Source organism: Puntigrus tetrazona, chromosome 5 (genome assembly GCF_018831695.1).
Source record: "Puntigrus tetrazona isolate hp1 chromosome 5, ASM1883169v1, whole genome shotgun sequence".
NCBI classification, from domain to species: Eukaryota; Metazoa; Chordata; class Actinopteri; order Cypriniformes; family Cyprinidae; genus Puntigrus; species Puntigrus tetrazona.
Genome location: NC_056703.1, coordinates 21189190 through 21208097, shown reverse-complemented (window position 1 = coordinate 21208097; position 18908 = coordinate 21189190). Strand labels below are relative to the sequence as shown.

Below are 18908 nucleotides of genomic sequence, written 5' to 3'. Positions count from 1 at the left end.
GTCATCAAAATGAACATTCATAGCACTGTAACTGATAGTTGTTAAAACAATCTTTACTTTTGCCAAAGGGTGTAAAGCTGTAGAGGTAGATAAAGCCTAACCTCAGATGAGGAGTGTTTGTGTGTTCAGCATAAGAACCTACTGTTTCATCTCAAACGCACACACATAAACACACAAACACACTGTGTTTGGCAGCGTTTTCCATCGTAGATAAGGCTCCTGCAGTGGTAAACTGGCAGTCAACCACGATCTCCGTGCCAGACAACACACATCTTCATTTAACAGCCACACACACATCAAGACTTCAAATTCCAGTAAGTCTCACAAAGAAATCTTCTTGTGGCCTAAGAAAGGAGACAAACCTCAGGGAAGTCGTTTTTCACGCATGCATCTAGCACAATTCCATCACCAGGACGGAAGATAACAACGCAATTGAACTTAATGTCAGCTTTCATGAGCAACTGTAAATAAGTCAAGAACAGACACAGTGCAGTGTATGAAGTGATATGAAGAAAAAGTTACCCAAGAGACTGAGGATGTGCAGGAGGGAAGAGAGATAAAGCAGACTGTTGCTTTCTATCTCTGCAGTTAAAGCTGGCTGAAATGAACCAAACTTTGAAATGGAAATGCAATAGAAAGTTTATCCCCTAGGGTGGATTGTGGACTTGTAACACACACACACACACACACACACACACACACACATACATAGAGATAATCTCTTTCTTCCACACTGAGACCGTTTTCATTCTGTTTTACTCAGCACATTTCAAGCACACACACAGAACTAGATTTTTAAATTCCACCACAGCTCTAAAGTGGTTGTCAAAGTGTAGCTATGCAGTTGCTAAGGTGTTGCTAAGCCCAAAAACCCTATTGTTTTGCTGTGTGTCCACCAAAGCATTTGTCCCTATGCTAGCATATCTTTTCAATCGTTTTCAGTTGGAGCACCATGTTTTTTATTTTAAATGCCAGCAGCGCAATGAGCACTGAGCTCTTTTTCATGTTGAGTGCTGGACGCTTGGGAGTTTTTTTTTTCTTGCTGCCGAGAGCTGAAGAATGTTCAGTTTTGTGCAAAACGCAGCTCTTATCACTGTCACTTTTTCACATCCAATCACAGTGGAGGAGGGGTGGGACTATTACCACTCCGACCAACTGTCACACATTCTGGTTGTACTATGACTGAATGACGATGGAGAAGTTAATATTCTGGTCTCTTATGTATGTACTAGATCTGATTCCTGAATTACTATAAATAATGCTTTGAAAAATAATGCTTACAACATGTACTTTGTGACCAATATGTCTCAAATGCAGAAAGCGATCACAACTAGTCACTTTTAGTAGAGCACCTGCCGTTTTCACCAAGCTAAAAACACTTTGGTGGACTGACAGGCTTAAATGAGAATTGCCATTAAATGAGAATTGTTGCCAATTTTTCTTTCCCACTGTGCCATACATTTAAGTGAAACAACTTATGTGAAAAAATGTATGATAGCACTTAATTTTGTGGATAATGGGTAATGGATGAATAATAGTTTAATTTGAATGCCATATATGGCTTAAATATATGCTGGCAATGTATGCTTACTTTAAAATAAACCATATCTGGAAATCTTTTTTACAAACCATATGCAAAAAATTTGAGGAGGGAAAGTCTACATTTACTTAGTGCTTGCAGTTTGATCAAATATCTAATCTAAGTATAAACAACTGTAAAATGATGCTTGCTGTTTCTGGCACATGTATCTTGACAGCATGTACACACAGCAGTGATGAAGAGCAATGGAAACCGGACAATTGTGGATAAAAGCTCCATTTATCATCCAACCTACATTTACCCCCTACAGCTACATGCTGCTACTGGCCACAACTGTGAGTGAAACAGCAAAACAGAGCCAAAGACACAGGAGAGGGACGAAATGATGCAGAACAGACAGAGCAAACCAAATTCATAGAGTAAAAAGAGAAACCGTAGGAAATGATAAAAGACTACTATACTAGTAATTATATTATATGGTTAACGCACAGAGAATCAACTGTGCGACTAGTGAGCCTACCCAAACAAACATACAACCCCATACAGAATGAATGATAATACAAGACATCAACAGCCCAGTGATATGATAGTCAGACCTGTGTCCGGATCTTCCACCCGGGTTTCCTGGTTCCCCATTCCTGCTACTCGCTGCTCCACACAAGACACTAATCCATTAGAACTGAGCTCTGACACACCTGACAGAGCACGCTTGCCTTGTCGCTCGTGTGTATGAGACAAAGACAATGAGACAGAGGTGTTTGTCCTCTCCCCTCTTCCTGCCGACTGTGAATCAGCAGCCAGACAACATTCCTGCTGACTGTCAGTCAGTCCAATTGCAACTCTCTCAATCGTATACTCATTCACTTGTTCTCTCTCTCTCTCTCTCTCTCTCTCTCTCTCAGCTGCAGCAGGAGTGTATTCAGTGTGTTATTAGTCGTGTCTCTGTTTGGGGGGTGTGGCTTTCCTCCATCACATAACTGCTCCTCCTCCAGCTGAAGCATGAAAATTAGAGCAAGCAACTCCCTCTTTTATCTTGCACCGTCTCTCCTTTGCTTAACTTCTATCTACAGAAATGAAGACTGATAAAAAGGAACAAACTGAAAGAAATGGTGGCGGAGGTTCTATTCATCTCCTTTAACATTAGTATTTTTTCTGACTATCATCTGCTCTGTAGCAGAAGACACTGGGTGATACACTGGGACACACATGTGCAGAGGCACATCGTGTTTTAGTCATAGATTGCTGCATTATCACAGAATAGGAGATCAGAGCCCTCTAGTTAGGCTGATCCTTTTCTGTTCTCAGTAGGAGGCATGAAAAGATAAATGTATTATTTTCTTTAGCTCCTTCCCTCCCCTTCATTTTCTATTCATGTAAAATGCATACAAGTTAAATATTCATGCTAGCAAAAAAAAAAAAAAAAAAAAAGGTCATCCTTGCCTGAATCGGTCTCTGGCTTGACAGTACAATCTGAATGCATATCTCTGCTGCTCTGCTTCTGCTCTTTTTTTGCTTCTCAAAAACAAGTTTTAATATTATATTTTATTTCACTTAAAGCGGGATCCACTGGTGAAAGGGTCTCTAATTTACAATTATCTCGTGTCTGCACAGAAAGTCCCATGACATATGCCACTTATTATTTAATTAGTGGCCTAGAAAATTTTGATGTGCTGAATATGAAATATTAATAATGTTTTAAATTATAAAAAAATATTTAATATAAGTTCTTCCAAATCCAAAAAGTAAATCTCTTTATTTTTAAATTAGTTTTTAAATCTAATATTTTAAGATGTCGATTGATGTGGTAAAATAAACCCAGATGGCTGGCTGACTGCTCATCCTGATTTATATACAGCTACTTACCAAATCAATAAATAAACAGGCATGAAATATTGATTTAACTTATTTCATTATGTGAAAAGCAAGAAACTGCAGTGTGGTATAAGACACACCAAACCAGAAAAGTTCTGCAGCTGACCATTAATAAAAACTATTTAAAAACCTTTGATTTTCCTATTTATTGGAGTGCCTCTCCTTTACTCAAGTACAAAAGTCTCGGTGTGTTTTTTGTAGTTTTCTTAAGGAAGTGTGAACTATGAAAGTTGTTAAAGGGAGTGTGAATTATTGTAATATTGTTTTTATTGTTCTTTTTGTCATTCTTTTGAATTTCTTAAGGTTATATAAAGCCTCTCCACCCTTGGTAAATAGGCCCTGTTCTAATCTGCACTCCTGTAGCTCACTTACGTTTACAAACAGAGGCAGAACAAAGTGAAATACAGCTGAGCTGATCTGTGCCCACCCAGACCTCTCAGGGCCTCATCTCACTTACCGTACATGAGCAGAGACATGAAAGGAATCCTCCAGGTTTAATACAAGCTAAGCTCCGCATTTTCTATTACCTCTAAAAATATTTGTTTGATTTATCTCTCAGTTTATAAAAAACCAAACAAATAACATTTCACTGTAATGCACTTACAGTGGAATTCAATCAGGCAAATACATAAATATTCATTTCAAAAATAGTCATGCCAGTCACTGGCTTGATCTTGTTCTGCATTGTGCTTTCACAGTCTGTAAAAACAACTCAAAAAAGCAATTTCAGTTAAATCACCACAGGATAATCATTTCTTTACCCTGTCATATTTTATGAAGGTCCACCAGCTTTAATATTTAAAAGCAATCCGTATGGTTTGCGATATGGAGGCAATCAGGGAACACATTGAATGCAAAAGCTCAGATTGACTCTGGGCTAAATAGACAACACAAGATAAAGATGACAAAAATGTCAAAAACATATTAGCAGTGTAAAACCATTTTGCAGGCCCTCTTCTCATACCTACATTTCTGGAGGTCAAAAAAGAGAAATCTTTTGAACGGTATAGTATTTAACAGAATTTATTTTGCAGAGAGGCAACACTCAGCCCACATCGGAGAGAGATTAACACGGCAGCTCTGCCTAATTAACCATCAACGTCAGCTGAGCCAGACAGTGTGGAACACGGTGACAATGCACAATTCACATGTATGCTAAATCCACAACACTGAGTCATACACTTAATACGTCTCACAATGACATAAGTGCTATTACATCCAACCTAACTGTCCACATAAGCACCCAGTCTCTATATGGTAATCGATACAGCATCACAAATCTTTGTGAAGCGTTGTGTTTTGGAAACTGAATAAATAGGAGTGTAATTCAAAGACTACGAGACAGAATGACATTTGACCTTAAGCAAAATATTGTGCACCAACGCATGCGCAGATGTTATGTATAGAAAAGAGACCATGTGATCATGCGTGTCTCTTCATTTTACGTTGAAGACCTAATGCTATTTCACACTGGAAGCAGCACACACCGAATGTTCTTTCATACTGTTAGCGTTTGTCACGCGCAAATACAGACGAGTATCTTCATTTCTGCTGTATTTTCCAGCATTCTCCTCTGAACACTGTGTGCCATGTGCTTTGATTTGTGATACTGCCAGCATAGTGTGATGCATCCGTGTCCCCCTGTCCAACATACATATGTAAATAACATGCTATATTACAGTTTACACAATAAACTTGTGCCAAGTTTTTCATGTGTATACGAAAAAACTGCCTACCCTGTCGAGAAAAATTGACCCTTCTCACAATTTGTATAAGAAATTTTTGCCAATTGGACTGAATAATTGCATTGGAGAAGTAATCTGCCAGTATTTTTATTCTCTTAACAGACCTTTGAGTGTAAGTGATGTGTTTTTGTGCATTTAACATCATTTTATGGTGAAATTAGTTCTTTTTCACATTAATCGGGTCAATTCAGATCAAGAACAACGCACTGTGACTTTAATTCAGCGTAAGCAGCACTGCAAAAATAGACTCTGCACTGAAATGATCGCTGCACTGCCACTTCTGTCCAGCTCCTGCTAAGCGCCGCTGCGCCGCATCTGTGTGCATTGTGAATGCTCTGGTACAATTTGAATTGTATTAACAACTGATCAAAGCACATGCATACAATGTAATGCAGTAAACACGAAAGCTTAAATATGTGATGCTGGAACCATTGAAATTTTGGTCACATAATATTTCAACTTTATTTTAAACAATCAAATATTAATTATGAGTATTATGTATGAATGAAACAACAGTTTTGCTATATTCATTTTAGTATTAATAATATGAATGAAATGTTTCTGCCACTAACATGAGGCAGACTAGAGATATAGAGAGAGATTTATATTTAAAGCTTTTTCTTTGCCTAACTGACACTAAATTCTGAAAGCATCTGAGGAAGAGGAAGGGAGAAATAATCACATTATTTTGAATATTACTTTGACTGTTAGAATAACACTTTAAAGAAACGTTTGTTATTAATCCTTAACAGTATTACAGCACTTATTAATGTAGGTAAATTATTATTTATCAATGATATACGAAGGTAACATAGTACATTAACCAAGATTGATAAATACTATATATGATGTTTTTGTTGTTGTTTTTGTTCTTTTTTTTTCAGTTCACATGGTTCACATGAGACTGGTTATTTTTTACCTACGATATTGATTTGGTATAAATAACGAGGTATTATATTCTGGTATCGTACCGAATTCAAAATTAGAATACCGAGCCATCTCTACTCTATGGTAATTGATCTTAACAGTTTATCCACAAATCACCTGTGTGCCGAACCGCTGGGACTGGTCCGTATGGATCAAGGATCATCTATAATCTATTGCACCCCTAGTCATTATACTGCAGCATTTCCTCTCTCCATCAGTACAAAATGTGCTTAATGGGCTTTTCATGCATGAATAAAACAAATACCACTGTTTACCATAAAACCGGCATAATTAAAAAAAAAATAATGCAATATAAATTTTTGGTCATATTGCCCGTCACTAGGATTTAGAAGAACAAATAAAAAAAGCCATATTTTAGTAATTTTGTCTAGTATGTAACAATTATGCTATTAATTATATTGAATGTATTCTATTTTCCATGTCCTCGTTCACCTCATTAATTGAGCACATTAGCACCTCCTTGCCTATAGATAAAAGAGCCAGCCGAGCATCACGTGAAGTACAAAGAAATCTGCTACGCCCTGACACTGGTTTTGTACCATAGAGCCATTCCCTCAGAAGTGATGCAGCCAGGCAGCATTCCTGTTCAACACAATGTCTCGCTTGCATCTTTTTTTCCATGTTTGGGAATCTCGACGAAAGAGGAATTATTAATATCAGATTCCATCAATCCAGTCCAACAAGTTAAATATGTCATTGATCCTAACACTGTCCAAAGAGAACACATGCACTCTACAAAAACACAGTGCCTCATCACATTTCTCAGACACAATCCAATTAGAAGCAGATTCAACTTTTTTTACAGTTCTGTTTCCATAATCTAACACTGAAGGAAAAATCATGTTTTCCATATTATATCAGCTTTGGATTCTGTTTATTTCTGCTGAGATCATCTACCACCAACACAAATCATCTACCTTACTCATCTAGTAGAGTTCAAGTAAAATGAGCTACCTTTCACACAAATACACTGTTAAATATCGAAGTGGCATCACCTGTCCATAAACCAACAGATGCATTAAAAAGGAATTTAGAACTAATGCATCTCAGAACAGGAAATGAATCAAAGGCATCTTCTTTATCAGAAAACAGTGTCCTGCTGCCCTCTAGTGGAGATCATCTGCACTCTCAAAGGCGTTACATTCTGGTACAGACAAACAAGGCCATTTTTCATTATATTTCATGCACTGAGAGCACCCACTGTGTAGAGATATCATTACTGTGTAAAATGGACATTTGAAATATAGTATTCCATCCAAACAATACTTGCCGCTTCAGAGGTAAATAAGAATTATTATTAAGTCATTGCTGAGTAACTGCACACTGTTAGAAAATCTTGTATTAGTTTCATGAGATTGTGTGTAAGAGATATTAAATCCTACTTGAAGCACTGCGTGGTCTGTTGTCTGAAAGCTCAGATATGGCTCCTGTTGTGACGGTCTTCTTTATGCGGGACACTGCAGCCACTGAACCCAGAACAGGTTTCGCCAGAGCATCATCACTGCTCGCTCTTTTTATCTATGCACAAAAACATTTCAAAGAGTTTTGTGACTTTTAATCTTTTAAAGACTTGACAATCTATGAAATCATCTTTCGGCATCATTCGTGCATTTATAATAAACAGCTGTCTAGGAATGAATCGATATATAGCACCTACATCTGACTAGCAACATGAATGGCAATGCTATGATAACCTATTTGGATCAAAATAAATAACATGACGTCAGTATCCCATCACTCCCACCACATATCCATTCCACTCCCTTATTAGATTAGCGTTACAGCTCACCTTGCTGAGTCGCAGATCAGAGGCAATGGTGCTGGACGATCTAGAGGTCTTCATACCGATGTTGCTGGAGTAGGAGCTGTGGGAGCTGCTGGCAGACAGCTTTGGGGCTCCCATCCTGGGCAGTGCCGCCTTGGCGGTGCCCCCTTTCAACATGGTCTTCTCAGTTCAAAATGCTCACTCCTTGTTCTGGTGGCAAAGCAACAAGAGGAAGCAGAGGTTCAGAGTTAGATGGTTGAGTTCAGATTATAGCACAGGAAATAGTTTAATCCTAATGGGATTGCTGAATACGAACACTTAAAACAATCTAAATTCATCACAATCAGAATAACCACTGATAGTTATGACAAGCAAATTCTATGCATTCTTGCATGTGTGTGTAAGAAATATTTGACTTGCAAAGTAATAAACCAATCATAATTTAAAAACCCCAATCCAACCCCCCAAAAAGTTTTCTGCTTAAAAAAAAGTATCTTTGCTCTTGTGCATTTGTATTTGTAAGTCATTAAAGTATTAAACTAGTAAAACTATTAAAATATTTAATTCTGAAATCATTTATTTTCCAGTAAAATTATAGTCATAGAGTGATTTCAAGTTGGTATTAAAATTTCACAGTACCACCTGAATCAGATCATGTTTTATTCATTTCCAGGATTCAATGTAGTGCTCATTAAATCATTCAGAACTCTGCAAGTTTTCAAACCAGAAAAATTTAACAAGACGAGCAGCAAAGAATGCCCTTCCAGGAAGACGCAGGGTCCTTCAACAGATCATCTTAATGCAAGTGAAAGTGGGGCAATTTAGAGGAAGAGAGATAAGGAAGAGAGAGACAGAGAAAGTGAAAGAGAACCTTTACAGCCTAAAGAAAAATCTGAAGAATGTTCATGTGACCAACATGTCCTATTATTAAGTAAAACAGTAATCAAACGCCTCCATCAGAGAGCCAACATCTTCAGTGCAGAGTGCAGGTCTCACCCTGGAAGATCTCTAAAACGATTTAATTCACAGAGACTGAGTGACTCAAAGTGACTGCAGGAAATATTAGTGAACAAAGCAGAGGTAATATGAGACAGGTGGCCATTGACTGAAAGAGACATGAGTGCTCTTCAAAACAGAGGGTGAGGGAGCTAATGTGCTCTGTAGAGAGCTGAGCATTTACCCTTGTGGGTTGCTCTCGCTGATTTGAATGATGGTGAGGTGCAAATGTACACAGGCCCAACCATTAACAACGTCCCAAGAGGTACGTAATGATAAAAATACAAACCTTATCAGTAGGAAAGACTTTCACTTTCTCTGTTCTTGTCTTCCCATTCACAAACAGCAATAAATAGCCTAATGTTCAAGTATAACTTGAACTATTTGTCTCAGTGTACAGTGTATTGAGGGTTACTATAATAACCTATGACTAATAAAATGGATATCTGATCTCTGACTCCTTGTATCATAAGGCTGGAATACACTTTATCAAATAAAAAACACTAGGCAACATCCACTGCTTTGTAAATGGCTCTAGAGAAAAACTCACACACTACCAGATTTTACATTACAAATACAACAAACTCTCACAGAAAAAATACTTCTGTAAACAATATGTCATCTAAAATTGAGTCAAAATCTTAGATATGATGAACTATGAGTTTTGGCAAGTACTGCATTCTCCCTTTGTTCCCACAACATTATGACGGACTAATATTACAAATTAAATTTGGAGGGAAAAAAGAATTACAAGTTTAAACTGTGGCCCCTGTCTAAGGAAGTAGTTCTGGTAGACCCACAGGAAATCTTTTTATTTTCCTAAAATGAATGGATGGATGGATGGATTATCTTATGTGAAAACCACCAGTGTTATATTATGTTTGTTGTACTTATTTTCTGGTACAGCAGTAATCTTTGTGTTATGGAAGTGTGATGAGCCTCCGACACAATAAGTGTCGCCCTGGTAACCAGCGACAAGCACTTGGCCACACCCATCACAGCCTGTTCGGCCACACCTACAGCTCTTTAAAGAGCCAGCTTTATAAGCCACACAAGGCATGCTATGGGGAGAGCTTTGCCTCCATGAGACTGAGGACTAATGCCACTCTCAAAGTAGCGTGTAACCAATAGGAGCACAAGCACGGACCCACTGCACCACAAAGAAGAGATCACCTACAGCACTGGAACACCCGTTTGAATTGGTTTCACCCCTTCCATCCCTTAAATAAAATCACCGGGACTTTTATTTTGAGCTCTCCTTGTCGTGTGATTCTTCACCCTGTCACAGTATACAACAAATATTTCTTGAATAGAATGTCAACTAATTGTTTCAGCTCTAGTAAGTCCATTTGTTCAGTGTCCATTGGACTACTTGAGATGGATTGACCCGCAGCAGCAGGAATAAAAAGCCAAACACTCCAATTGAACTGCATGTAAAACTACACACTGACATGCACACTGACCACTGCTGGTGATAAGGCAGCAAATATATGGTGGGTGGGTGTAATTAGAGCAAGCCTGTGATTCTTATCTGATTACAACACAGTATGCTGACTGTTTTAAGGAACGATCATATGATGGAAGTACCCAGCAATCCCCTCTGAAGATCACACAGCAAACACAGAGCACACAAGGATATTGTGATCCAAACCTTTAGACTGACAAATGTAAAGTAGTTATTTTAAATCATTACTGTACACATAATGAACCTTGAATTTAGGCTAAGTGTTAAACCCGTACCGCAAAAAAAAAAAAAAAAAAGTACATAATCCGCCACATTAAAATAGGGCATGTCTTCAAGTCTGTCTGCCATTTCTTCAGGTTAAAATGTTATTGTTGGATTAGTTGCGTCTTGCATATTTGCATCTGTTTGTAGTGCAGCCAAAATTTCAGCCTTAAGGACTGAAGGGAATTTAACGTTTATCCTTGCTGTTAATAGTCTACACAAAACTACATCAGCAATTTGCAGGATAGGACAGGACAGGCTAGCACGCTTCGCTCTAATAGCTTTCAAGCAGACCGTGACACTGTCACAGAACGTGTACAGTTATCTGAAGACAACCTTCAGTTTGCCTATGAAAAGCAGGTCGGCCGCTCACAACGCTGTCCCATATAAAGTGACCCAAATTGAAATCCACCGTCCCAAAAGCAAGGAGGCGAAACCTAGACTTCTAAGAGCAGGCTTTAAAAATTAACCTTAGTGGGTATGTCACACATTTATCACCCTCCGCCACTATATGATTTTAATCTGTTTAATGAAGAAACTATATACTATTCTAAAGATGATTCACTATGGAAACTGAATGTCCTCTCAATATATTGGACACGTTCTTTTGGTAATCAACATGAATCAACATGAATGAATTGAAATGTAATCAAATAACTTTATGAAATCTGTGTCAATATCCAGACCTATTGTGCAACATTACAAAAAAAAGAAAAGAAAACTGTAGCCTCTATGATTTGCATCACAGCTATATCGGTCAGCAAGACAACCTAATCTAGAAAACCATTCTGGGAATTTTCTAAACAAATTGCCTAAAAACACAAGAATTTTACCACACTATAAAACCTGAGCTTTTTTTTTAATTGGGTATCTATTTTCTTCAATTTCCTAGCATATTTTGACAAGGAATGAAATGATAATGTGGCATATTCCTAAAAAAAAATCAGAAAATACTATCATTTTTCACATTTAGTTCACATTAGTGCTTTGATGCAACCTGTGTTGATTGATTGATATTTATGTGTACCTAATGTAGACTCAGAAAAAAGCTGGGCTTTCCATACGTTTTAAAGACAAGCTATTTCTTTTAACCTGAATGACTAGGCACTAAAAGAGTAAGCACTGAAAATGTCTATAGCAATTCTCAAGTCACAAGAATACAGATCGTCAGGTGACCTTGTGAGACATCTATTCTCTATTTACGGCCATCATCAATGAAATGTCACCTTACTATAGATAAAATGATTAGGCTATAAATAGTGTTCTTTTGCTGACATAACTCCTGCTGATAATATCTCAATATTTTCTCAAATTTTGTCAATAACAATAATTAGACAATATTTTTCTGAGTGTGTTTTTGTGCTGTCGGTTTGGCTGGTTAAGTCCTGTCATGAACAGCTGACACCTGAAGCTTTTTTATATTCTTCTTACTCTGTGTAGCAGTTAGTTCACAGCAGTGACAGAGGTGAACTGTTCCGATAAGCTGTGATATTTGCCCCTTTTGCCTCTGCAGTTCATTTACAGTTGTATTAAAATTGCATAAATAATGTTATAATGTTTTAAAACTAAAATATCTGAAACTGAAACAAAGATCATCTTAATGAATAAAGAGTCATTCACTTTACAAATGTATTATTCATCTAGAAACAAAAAATATCGGTGTTTTCAGAGACGTGCAACAGTTCCGTGGCTTTGTTTAGAACTTGATGGAACACAATAAAACCATATTATATCGAAAATTTTACTCAATATAAGCAGCTTTTTTTAAACAGTTTTTAACTGACAGGCATTGAGATGAATGAAAATGCTAATGCATAACTCTGTTGTAGTTTCTTGGAAAATCAGAGAGAAGTCATATTTAAGAAAAAAGGTTTCCTCAACCTACCAGCACGCCAAATGCAAAATTTAGGGTGAGTTACACAATGTTTTTATTTTCACAGATGAATTCCTCCTAACTGCAATGTGAGGATGATGATGCAGAATGACCGACTTCCTGTTAGTGAGCAACTAAGGAAGAAAGAAAGGAAGCAAATAATGACTCAAGATTTCTCATTTAAGCTGTTAATAACGCATGGACCCAAGCCAAAAAATAAAAGAACTAACCATTTGCAAGAAGAAAAAATAGACAAGAAAAATCCTTTAGCATAAACATTTTCTTTACAGATGAGGGAAAGGCAGACCCAAATCCTTCTGGTTTCAGTAGCGTGTGCTGCATGTTATCGTTGTAAAAAAAATGTTCATGTTTAGGCAGAATCGGTTTGAGAGGATGCAGAACTAAATATCAGGCGGCTTCATCACATCCTCTCAACATTTTTCTGGCCTCAGCTAGAGTCTTAAAATAAATCAACAGCATTTCAACAAAAGGGAACATGAAAAGCTAGCACAACACTCCAGATTAGTTCCTTAAATGTAGCGTGTGAAGACATGAAACTAAGAACAGGGAACTTGAGGTATTCAAACTTAAAATGAAAACTGTATGTGCAAGTAATTGGCCTCTGCTCTCTCATACATAACCGCATACACACACACCCACCCACAAATATGTAAGTGCTCCCATTATAGCCCCAGTACCAGTAGCTACGTCTACTGTGTTGTTAGCAAAGCATGGACATTCACAGGGAGAAGGTGAATAAGAGCGGAGAAATAGAAAAGAGGAAGAGATTTAAGAGATATTACTGAGAATATTAAAGATACTCAAAAAAGACATAAATCTGCTTCCAGCTATTAACAATGTTTTTAAAGAGCCACAGTACAGCATAAGCCCCACTGGTACAGCATTTACTTACAGACTGAAGTCTATTAAAAGTGTGATCACAAGGGTATCAAACCATTCCCAGAGTCCCAGCTAAATCACAATAAGCAGCTTTCAGCATCTATGACGCTATTGTTGTTCCCCGTGTGTAAGTGACTACTGTCTGTACTCACAATAACTATGTTGTGTTGTAACCTGCTGAAAAAAAGCCCCTTTACAGAAGTGGAAAAATCGATTATATGTAAATGGCCACTGGATAAATTCTTTTTTTACTTTTTTGACTGTTGTTACACAATAAAATCTAACTGCTAGAAACTAATAGACAAAAATTTTGAGCACTGACAACAAACGGTGCATAAACATGTTTGAGCGGCCCAGTAGCACAACATTAGCTGTGTTTCCATTAACCTTCAAAATGAGCGAACTGAAACTGCTAATAAAAATGTAAAGGAAACATCAATTTCGTTGAATTAAATTCAAAAAAGCAAAAATGTATGTAAAAGTCACATGATATTTTTCAAATATATTAGTAGGCTATTAACCAACAGCAACCACACCTTTCTCTTCTCATGGAAGACAAGCAATGCAATACTAATTGGCCTCCCGCTGTTGATGCATCTTTTTCAGACAGTTCTAAACGCTTCCACATTGCCGTCATGTTTGTTGCATTAGTGCATGCCAATTTATTTGGGTTTTAAGTTATTTTTGGCCTAACATTCAGTCCAACTATAGAAATACGCCATCAAACCGCTACATTATTAATATTACGATATGGCACTTTTTTATCATGTAATAATTTATACCGGAATTATAGCGGACGGTATGTTATGGCACATGGTACTAAGTGTATAATTTAACAGCAGAATTTATATGCATCATCTTAACTGTCACACACAGTTTGAATACTGGATGGAGGATGATAGCTTCAGTGGAGGGAAGACCTTACATTAAGTTGACTTAAATATTCATCTCTACCTCACATTAAACTATGGAATGGCTTCAGAACACCTGAACCTGGATTTACAATGTTTTTTGTGCTTTGTGGGGCTTATATATATATGTTACATATATATGTTTATGAATATGAAAACTAAAAAACCGCCCTGGAACAGCTATCAGCGTGGACCATAGGCGCTGGTCACATTATTGCAGAACACAGGCTGTAGCATAACCTCTCAGCTTAGATCACAAAACTGGATGCTCTTCCTCTCTCGCAGACACAAGTGCACGTTATGCAGTGTGAGCAGTGAGCACAGAGCAGCAGAAACATTCATATGCATCTACGGTTTGGACGAATAGTGTCATGTATGGTATTGTGAGGTAGCCTGCGATTTCCTCCTTATATTGGATTTTGCAGCGCTACAAAAAACTTACATGCTTACATGCTTTATGTTGTGAGATCTTCAGCATGACTAAGAGTGGAAGAACTCAAATGTGAGCACAGTTGTTTTGGGAATATCCTGGCCTAACGTTTGGACAACCTGACAGAGTTCCTTCGGAATCTGTGAGTGTCGGAAGAGTGCCGTGACAAGGCTTTCCAAGCCTTGCTTTGTATATACACATTTAGCTTTTTTTGTGGTTGGCCACTCATAAGCCACGACTGATGCCAAGGCTACAGAGCGAAAGGAAAGAGACAGTAACAAGGGGGGAAGAAAAGAACGAAAAGCAGGGACTTTCAAACTGCATTAAAGACTGTCTTTGTGACCTTGTTTCAGTTTCAAAGTAAAAAGGCAGCAGTTTGCGGTCATCAGTAAAACTGTAGCTATGAGTGGCCACGTCTTCTGAGACTTTGCTAATGAGCAAGACATTTAAAGAGAGCTTTATGAGCCGCCAAATCCTGTTTTACACCCAAGAAAGAGATTTCAAACATGATTTAGGATCACGCAAGGAAAAGAACCCAGCTTTTAAATGGTGTCAGACAGACCACAGCATGATATAGTGGCAATGTATTTTAAACAGCCTCCATAAGGTGGAGAGAAAGTAAGTAAAATAAGGAGAGTGGGGAAAAAACGCTCTCATCAGCCAAGCTCAAGCCATGCATAAGTATAAATCAAGAGAGACATTTGGTTGGGATCACTGTAATAATAATGAGTAATATTTTCACAAGCAATAATTATTATAATGTTACGGGTGTGTGATTTTTCAGATTGTATTGAATAATTTGTTTTGCCACAATTTCTTTTTTTACATCAAGAAATCATGGTTTTAAGGAAAAAAATACTACAGAAAATTACAACTATGCATGTTGACTATATGCCAATAATAAAAAATAATAATAATCCAACTGCATGACAGGGCACCTTATTAACATACACTTCGATTCATATATATAATTGTATGCAGTTATTACAATTTTGTATTATATAGCTGCTGACCAAAACATATTTAAGATACAATTATCTAACGAATATGGTCTTAAATTAAGTTATTCATGTCAAAATGGGCGAAAAGGTTTTACTCTTTAATATGTGCCTCCCACCTTTTTAAAGGACCTTCACAACCTTTTCCATTACAAATATTCCAATATTCCAATACGGTGGGTAACAACATGGAGAATCAACACTGTCATTAATTAATTTACATTTAACCAATTTAATATGAAGAGACAGTGAAATATAGACCTTAGTTTTTGTGTTTTTGATCTATAATGTACAAGATGCGAGAACAGACCACTATAGGTTTGTACAGACTCACTGAGTTTAACTAGTTTTAGCCAGAGATTAGGGCTGGGTATCGAGTTCAATACTTTTTAGGTACTGACCGAATAGCCTCGATACCAACAAGCATCAAAATACGTAACGACATTTGGTACCAAATTTCGATAACTAAGGGGATAATGTCATCAAAGTCGGTAAGCCAATAAACCCGCTAGCCGGTGTGTTTGACTAAAAGTGGCGTGCCTCAGATTGAACATGTACGGAGTAGTCTGCTCTTTGTAGCTCTCGGGGGTAGCATAACATGTATAAACCAAAAACTATATGATTTATTAAAACTATCTTTCACTGATGTGTTGTATATATTTAATTCCTTTGTGCAGTGGCTCAGGGATGAGGCTTTTGGGAATCTGTATAAATTTCAACAAGCTGAATATTTGTTTTTGATATAATGCACTCTTAAAATTGATTTCATAAAATGGGTATCTAAAAAAGGTATAGTATGGGAAACGGTATCGAACTCAGGGTATGGGTATCGATATCAGACATACTTTGCTAAAACATGACACTAACGATTTGTTTGAGGAGTATGACAACCAGAAAATGAAAGCTTTTGTCTTTAGTGCTATTGGGGTGTAATACTTAAAAGAATTTTGCTGTGTTTTGTTTGGGTTAAAGAAATTCCACGGCACATACTCTCAGGATAGCTGGAGTCAGTGTTACCAGTACCCCACGTCCTTTTATTGTTTTGTAGGGTTAAATGAGATCAAATGTAGTACCAGACTCATTACAGCTGTCAGCTCCTTCCTTTACCACATACAAGCACTGTAAATAGATGCAGTGAGTAATAACATGCTAAAGCAACAGAGCACAGTGTAACAGTGCTAATAATGCAGAGGAGTGGGTTAGGCCTACAGCCAATAGACAGTCTCTCTGATATCACCACCTGTTCTGTCATGGAAACAGAATTAGATATAAAAAGTAAAGAGTTAAGCTGTGTCTGAAATCGCTTTCGTTCACTCATTTCGATCACCCTATTTAGTTTATGGAAGCTAAGTGGACTATATCAGAGGACTATATCAGGACATGTACATTGGTTGTACACTTGAAATCAGAATGCACTGTGAGTAAAAATGAGGTGGACGAATGTAGCGAATTAAGTTGTTCACTCAGAATTTGGACAGCATTACAAAATGGCTGAAACCCGTTAAAGTGTACTATATAGTAGATAGGGAGTGGTTTCAGACACAGCTTTAGTGGGCTGCAGCTAACTAAACAGCAGACTCATGTTATTATGTATACAGTAGGTCTGGAGTATCACAAATGCGATACTGATCCCAATATTGCATAGCTTGTCAGTGATCTATGGCTCAGTGCATTAACTGCAACTCCATTTGAAAACATTTGGTGCAGATTTACTACTAAGCAAGGAACCGGCTTTACTAACAAGACATCCGATATATCGCCTAGCCAGTATATGTACACTGTTTGAATTACTGTCTATATTACTGTCTGACCATAGTTGCTTTTGGGAAATGCACCCCTGATCAGGTCAGATCCCAGTTGATTTGCATGGCCTAAGTAGGGTATCTTTTTGTTTTGTTCGGTTCGAGTCAAGTCTGAAGTAAAAATGTGACTTGAGTATGAATCATTTACTTAAGTGCCCATCTCTGGTTTATAAAACACAGTCTATAATTACTTTGATTTGAACGACGTGTTATTAAATATTTGAATTACTTAAGATCTTACTTAAGATGGATGTTTAGATTATTTTATGTTAATTAAATAACTAATTTTAAATACTGAAGCCCTCATGTAAATACAATTTTAGTAAATAGTCTATTGAGACTAAATATTAACGTGTTTTCCACTGCTAATACAAAAATCTGAATGGAATTTAAACAGTTAATGGGAAGAGTGTTCTTAAAATTCTAAATCATTTTTAATAAATAATTCTTTTCAGTATTCTGTATTTTTAAGTGCCTATGATAGCAATACCATTCTTAAAACCACTGCTTGAATTCTATTCATCATCATCCAATTTGTTATGATCCTTTTCATACAGATGCTGCAAAAATACAGTGTCGAATGCAAATAAATCAAGGGTAGACTAACCAAACCCAGAGTAAACATCACCCATCCACATTCAATGCCTTTTAGCCAATGAACAGTGAGGCCAACACCTACATACTGGTATACAATAGCTCCCTTTATAATATTAACATGCTGTAACACATAAATAGAAGATGTGTAGTATGGACATCTATTCATGTCTTTCAAATGACCCAAGACAACAAGACACCTACACAATGGACAAACAAGGGTCTCTATTTATGTTCTACTGCCTTCTGAAACACATGGAAATTATGGTGGTATCCCAATCCACGGCCCTTCTGCCCTAAATCTGATACAATATTAGAATTACTCCATCTTAAGCCATGATACATTAAAAAATGTATGTAAAAGGCTCCCCGAATGATACACTATTTCTGGTTTACAAGTGTGTATCTGTGCTTGTCTTCTCCGCTAATATTGCCCATAACAAGCCCTTGTGCTTGAAATGAAAACAAGAGCATGTCTATATATTGTCTGAAACTTCAAAAGCTTGAGCTTTGTAAAGTCTGGTGGATTCTGATTGGCTCAGTTGTGTCATTATAGTTTCTATGTGTAGTGTAGAACAATTATTAAAACATTAAAGGTAAATGGCCATACCTGTTTTCATGAGTACATATTTGCTGTATAGTGCACAGTCCTGTACATATATACTATAGGTCACATTTAGTCACCCTAGTCTCAGAAAACTCCCATACATGTCACATAAATATATGGAATGAATCCATCACATTTTAACATCTCTTTAACTGCTGTTAACTGCTACCAAAAGCAAAGCTCTTTTTCTTTTTACTGCTG

The 18908-nt window shown here is 37.1% G+C and overlaps 1 protein-coding gene across 5 annotated transcripts in view; it reads right to left on the bottom strand.

Annotated features, from left to right (window-relative positions):
• Positions 1-18908, bottom strand: part of LOC122345215 (cytospin-B-like) — an 80272-nt gene that overhangs the window by 52618 nt on the left and 8746 nt on the right. For 2 of the 5 annotated variants that reach the window (XM_043239125.1, XM_043239126.1), the window contains exons 2-3: positions 7895-8080; positions 7488-7623 (exon numbers count right to left, since the gene is read on the bottom strand). In XM_043239125.1, the coding sequence (XP_043095060.1) occupies positions 7488-7623; positions 7895-8047 (289 nt within the window). In that variant the 5' untranslated portion in view covers positions 8048-8080. Of the gene's footprint in view, positions 1-2136; positions 2441-7487; positions 7624-7894; positions 8081-12477; positions 12500-13378; positions 13510-18908 lie in introns of those variants that run through there. The other 3 variants (XM_043239127.1, XM_043239129.1, XM_043239130.1) reach the window with 3 other exon arrangements.